This window comes from Calidris pugnax, unplaced genomic scaffold (assembly GCF_001431845.1).
Source record: "Calidris pugnax isolate Ruff unplaced genomic scaffold, ASM143184v1 scaffold36, whole genome shotgun sequence".
Classification (NCBI taxonomy): Eukaryota; Metazoa; Chordata; class Aves; order Charadriiformes; family Scolopacidae; genus Calidris; species Calidris pugnax.
The window spans coordinates 326,291-331,891 of record NW_015090825.1 but is presented as its reverse complement, the minus strand read 5'-3'; the positions used below and the strand labels follow the sequence as shown (position 1 = coordinate 331,891).

The window sequence follows — 5,601 nt, the reverse complement described above, 5'->3', positions numbered from 1 at the left end:
AACAAAGGCCCTTTCCCTTTCCCCTGGCAGTTTTCTTTTTTTTTTTTTTTTCTTTTTTTTTTTTTTTTTTGGCCTGTCTTTTCGGTACAGTCTTGCTCTGTGCTTTTTCCTTTCCTTAAAAAAAAAAAATAATATGCTACTCCTCAGTGTTTCTGCCCTCCTGTTTAATCATCCTGTGGAAAAAAAAAAAAAGAAAAAAACATGGCTTGGAAAACAAGGTCATCTAGCTCAACTTTGCTTCCTCGTCCTTAGGTCCCTTTGGAGTGCCTATGGAAAGCTTCTGGCTTTATAATTACTAATAATAATTGGGAAAAAGGAATGACAAATCGACTTAATTGCGATGATTTTTTTAATATTTTTTTTTTTAGTTCCTTTTAATAAAACGTTTTGCAAATGTTCTTTCTTTCCATCCCCACTGGAGAGACCTGTCCTAGATTTGCTGCCCAGAGGTACTGCATGCGAGATAACTTCAGGCTCCTCCACGAACCTAAGGGCAAGGGGGGAACAGTCAGACTACAGGTTTTCCCTACAGGATGAACACTGGTTCTTCCCCTTGGGAGTGCCCCTCAGCTGGACTTGGAAAAGTTTTCAGAATTGAGTATGTGGGTGCGTTTGTGCCGGCTGTTTTGGGGAGCCCTGGGGTGGCCCAGCAGGTCGAGCACACGGAGTCGGTGATGAAGGGTGTCTGCAGGTCTGTGTTTTGAGATGAGGACCGCAGAGGAATCTGTAGGTCAGGAGGGAGACAAGCTGTAAAGTGAGGATGAGCCCGGCAGATTGTACCATGATAGATGGGTCTGGAAGAGCCGTTTTGGGGAGCCTGGGACCAGACCTAGTCTGATGACAGGTGAAAGAGGTCAAGTAGATGGGCATCAGCAGATCTCTATGGAGAAAACACCAGGACCGAAATAACGAGGTGTGCTGTAATGAAGGATAAATGAGAACGACACACGGCAAGGCCCAGATGTGAGTTGTTGGGGGTAGCCTGTTGTCAAGAGATGTATAGGGAGCAAATGAATGCAGCAGACAAACTGTTCTTTACATCCCTTGTGTCTCTGCCCTTCCTGACAGCAGGATCCTTGAAGATGACGCCCGTTTGGCTGCCTACACTGCAGTGCCCTGATACATCTCAGCATTTCGCTGAGATTACACGGTTGGCACGGCCCCACGTTACTACAGTCACCACCCAGCAACAACAGACGTACAGATACGCTGCGTCTGCCCTTTGGATTTTCTTTGTGGGTTGGCTGGTCTGTGTGTGTGAAGGGTTTGGTGCTTCAGAGGAGATACCCGTGTTACCAGGCAAACTGACTACAGTGAGTAGTCAGATTACCAGAGCACCTCCAATTCCTTCCTGGCCTCTTTGCGATCAGATCTCTCTTAAGCTCAGTGGTGATCTGATTTAAATCCTTCCTAGGGCTTTAGAAGCCCCAACACTCTCACCTCTTCCTCACAGGCCTGACTTCTTTTTCTTTATTATCTAATGACCAAGCTACAAGCCACCCTTTTGAGTCAGGGTGGTCACATCAGCGCTGCTAGCTAGCGGTTCTGCTTGTCAGTAGGCTTTTTTAATTGGAGGCAAGAACTAAAGATTTCTCTCCTCTGCAGTTTATTGTGTTAGATGTTGCCTTGTTGGAGGAGTGGGTAAGAAAATTGCTGTTGCCGTGCTGTTCAGTGTGATTGTGGAACTGGCCCTCCTTCACAGCACCTACCAACCACATCTCCTGCAGAAATGCACGTCCTGCCGCTGACTTGAGTGCCTTGGACTAACTGAGGTGGTTGAAGTTCTTGAAATAGCAGAGATGACCGGGTTTCTATTTTGAAAACAAACTTAGAATTTTCAGTGGTTTTGGCAGTGTCCAGACGGAGCACAGTGCAGAGTTGTCCACGCTAGCATCTCTGTGGTGTGACATGCTTTGCAGGTACTCACTTGTTCTAGAAGGAGCTGAGTTAGCGTAGCACTTTGTCCAGGCTAAATACACCGAGCTCATCATCGTAACTTTTTTTCCCTGGCGTAGTGTCTCACTGATGTGACAATATCATTTTGCTTCCAAAGAAGATTTACTCCACATCAGTTCAGCCTTTTCTGTTGCACAACAGACACAGTTGCTGGTTTTGGGTTGCCAAAGAGCTATGGGAGCGTGGAGCCCTCAGAAATTAGTCCCACGATGTTTCAGATGGAGTATTTACAATTAGAGGGCATGATGGAATTAAAAAGTTGAGGAGGTTCAGAAAATCCAGCTTCTTGTTTAGATGATCAAAATGGCGTCTGCAGAACAGCAAGCCACATGAATTGAATCATGTAATACATCTCTTACCAGTTAAAAAATATGTGTCCCCCCCCAAAAAAAACCCCTTCAAAACTGCCTGCAGTTTGTTTCTGCCCAAACTCAATAGTTCCATGAAAACTTACCTCCAACCTTTGGAAGGGTTTCCATGGCTTTTCATGGGAGGAGCTCAGGTCACTTTGAAATGCTTTCTGCTTCTGAGATAAACATTTTGCCTAGCTCTAGTAACAAAAATTTTCCGGTAGCAGAAGACCTTTTTGTCTGTTTGAACTTTGAGCTGCTGAGCTTCATGTTTTTCTATGTTGTAATGACATTAGAATATAAGGAGGATTAGTATGTTGTGTCAAAGGTCTCTGTGGGTCCATTTGCCCAGATGGTAGCCTGGTTTTTAATTATTAGATACTTATATGGATAAGGAAATGTCAATAACTATATGAAGTAGGGAAAATAACCCTAAACGTTATGAATTTAAGAGTAGACGATAACAGCCAAAGAACAGGGGATTAAAAATACTTACCCCAAGGAGCTACAGTTTCTTTTTAATTCTTTGCTTCATTCTGGAGCACTTGGTGTCGGCAAGTGTAGAAATTAGGATGTGGGACTACTGGGACTAGGGCTGATTTTATGCCAGGCAGTTTGGAACTGTAACCTGGAAACAGTTCAACCTGTGATACTTGTGTTCATGCATTAGCCTCCCGGCAGCTCCTTCATACAAAATTAACCTGCATTGGGACCATCAAGGTGACCTGATTTTATTTTTTTTTACTCGGCTATTATGGTTTATTTTTATGTCTGTTCCAGTCTCCATTTTTTACTCACTGTGCTTATTGCTGTGGTCTTGGGCTCCCAGCACAGCTATTGCCAGTGATTGCAAGTCATCTTCTCACCTATTTGTTCTTTATATTGTGGGTTTGCTATATAGATTAAATAGATTTCAAAAGGCTTGTAGCACCGTCTCTCTCAGAGGGTAATATCCTGATGCTTTTTGGTCCGTTTCATTTTATGATACTCATGGGTTGTTTCTTGCTTTCTATCTCTCTCTCTCTCCAGGTAATTGTGGAAAAAGCACCAAAAGCCAGAGTACCCGACCTAGACAAAAGGAAGTATCTCGTGCCTTCTGACCTCACAGGTAACAAAGTCTGATTCCTTTCTTCCCGATTTTCACTGAGAAGATCTCAGAAGTGCTTTTTACTCTATGATCAGCACCAACAAAATACCGAGGCAGGCTCACCTGCAGTTGACCTGACTGTCCTTGTTATTATTTCTGTACCTTACAGCCTGGATTACCAAATACAGAATTCTCGGAGATCTTCTGAGACGTCTCACTGAGTTAACCAACGTGCGTGTGTCACTGCTGACAGCTAGCCATGATGAAAATGACTGAATTGTGTATCATAGGCAGTAGCATCATCATCAGTCAATGATGACCTAGCTGCAGAGTTGCCAGAGGCTTTATCCTTGTTGCAGGAAGAGACGAGTTCTTGAAATAGTGCCATTGTTTTCCACCTCTGTGGTTGGAGTCATGGCTGCAAAGTTCCTTTTCTGAGTGGTCATGGCCATGTTGCGTGTGATTACATTTGTTTTCATTTGAGATCATGAATGAGTTAAAGAAACAGCATTTCTTTCCCTCGCTGTGTATAATGGATTGTGGAATACCTGCTTGTGCAACATAGCTCAAGCAGATAGTAAGGAATTTATTTTCAGGGCTTTGTTTTCAGGAATGGTATGACCATTTACACTGAGGCTAAACTCTCTAAGGTTACTTTAATCACTCGGCTATTATGGTTTATTTTTATGTCTGTTCCAGTCTCCATTTTTTACTCACTGTGCTTATTGCTGTGGTCTTGGGCTCCCAGCACAGCTATTGCCAGTGATTGCAAGTCATCTTCTCACCTATTTGTTCTTTATATTGTGGGTTTGCTATATAGATTAAATAGATTTCAAAAGGCTTGTAGCACCGTCTCTCTCAGAGGGTAATATCCTGATGCTTTTTGGTCCGTTTCATTTTATGATACTCATGGGTTGTTTCTTGCTTTCTATCTCTCTCTCTCTCCAGGTAATTGTGGAAAAAGCACCAAAAGCCAGAGTACCCGACCTAGACAAAAGGAAGTATCTCGTGCCTTCTGACCTCACAGGTAACAAAGTCTGATTCCTTTCTTCCCGATTTTCACTGAGAAGATCTCAGAAGTGCTTTTTACTCTATGATCAGCACCAACAAAATACCGAGGCAGGCTCACCTGTCAGCACCAACAAAATACCGAGGCAGGCTCAATGTCTTATCATTACCCCAGTTGACCTGACTGTCCTTGTTATTATTTCTGTACCTTACAGCCTGGATTACCAAATACAGAATTCTCGGAGATCTTCTGAGACGTCTCACTGAGTTAACCAACGTGCGTGTGTCACTGCTGACAGCTAGCCATGATGAAAATGACTGAATTGTGTATCATAGGCAGTAGCATCATCATCAGTCAATGATGACCTAGCTGCAGAGTTGCCAGAGGCTTTATCCTTGTTGCAGGAAGAGACGAGTTCTTGAAATAGTGCCATTGTTTTCCACCTCTGTGGTTGGAGTCATGGCTGCAAAGTTCCTTTTCTGAGTGGTCATGGCCATGTTGCGTGTGATTACATTTGTTTTCATTTGAGAACATGAATGAGTTAAAAGAAACAGCATTTCTTTCCCTCGCTGTGTATAATGGATTGTGGAATACCTGCTTGTGCAACATAGCTCAAGCAGATAGTAAGGAATTTATTTTCAGGGCTTTGTTTTCAGGAATGGTATGACCATTTACACTGAGGCTAAACTCTCTAAGGTTACTTTATAGGACTTAAAGGTTAAGATAGTTAGAGGTCTTCTCACCAATCCCAGCAGTAGAGCATTTCATACCATTGTAGGTAGAGTGTGGATTTAGAGGGTACACAGCTTGAGAAACTGCCATCTCCGAGTAGATTGGCTGGTTATGAGCAGTCTTGAAGTTACTGCTTGCTTTCCCACATTGTTCATGTTTCCCTACTTTTTACGTACAGCATGTGACTTCCACCACCAAAAGACAACAACCATGGTTAGGGTTAAAAAAACAATCGAAACCCCAAAATGGTTCTTTCTGCATCTAAGGCATTCTTCTCTGTTCCTCTTCAGTTGGCCAATTCTACTTCTTAATCCGAAAGCGGATCCACCTGAGGCCAGAGGATGCCCTGTTCTTCTTTGTCAATAATACCATCCCTCCCACCAGTGCTACCATGGGCCAGCTGTATGAGGTAAGCCTGGCCCATCTCTTTCTCCTTTTGTTGGAGTGTCCAGAAGAATGCATGTCCT

The 5,601-nt window shown here is 43.3% G+C and overlaps 1 protein-coding gene across 1 annotated transcript in view; it reads left to right on the top strand.

Moving 5' to 3' along the window:
• Positions 1–5,601, top strand: part of LOC106886820 (gamma-aminobutyric acid receptor-associated protein-like 1) — a 26,168-nt gene that overhangs the window by 14,230 nt on the left and 6,337 nt on the right. Inside the window, exons 2-3 of the mRNA XM_014940054.1 lie at positions 3,336–3,414; positions 5,425–5,596. Of these exons, the coding sequence (XP_014795540.1) occupies positions 3,336–3,414; positions 5,425–5,596 (251 nt within the window). The remainder of the gene's footprint in view (positions 1–3,335; positions 3,415–5,424; positions 5,597–5,601) is intronic.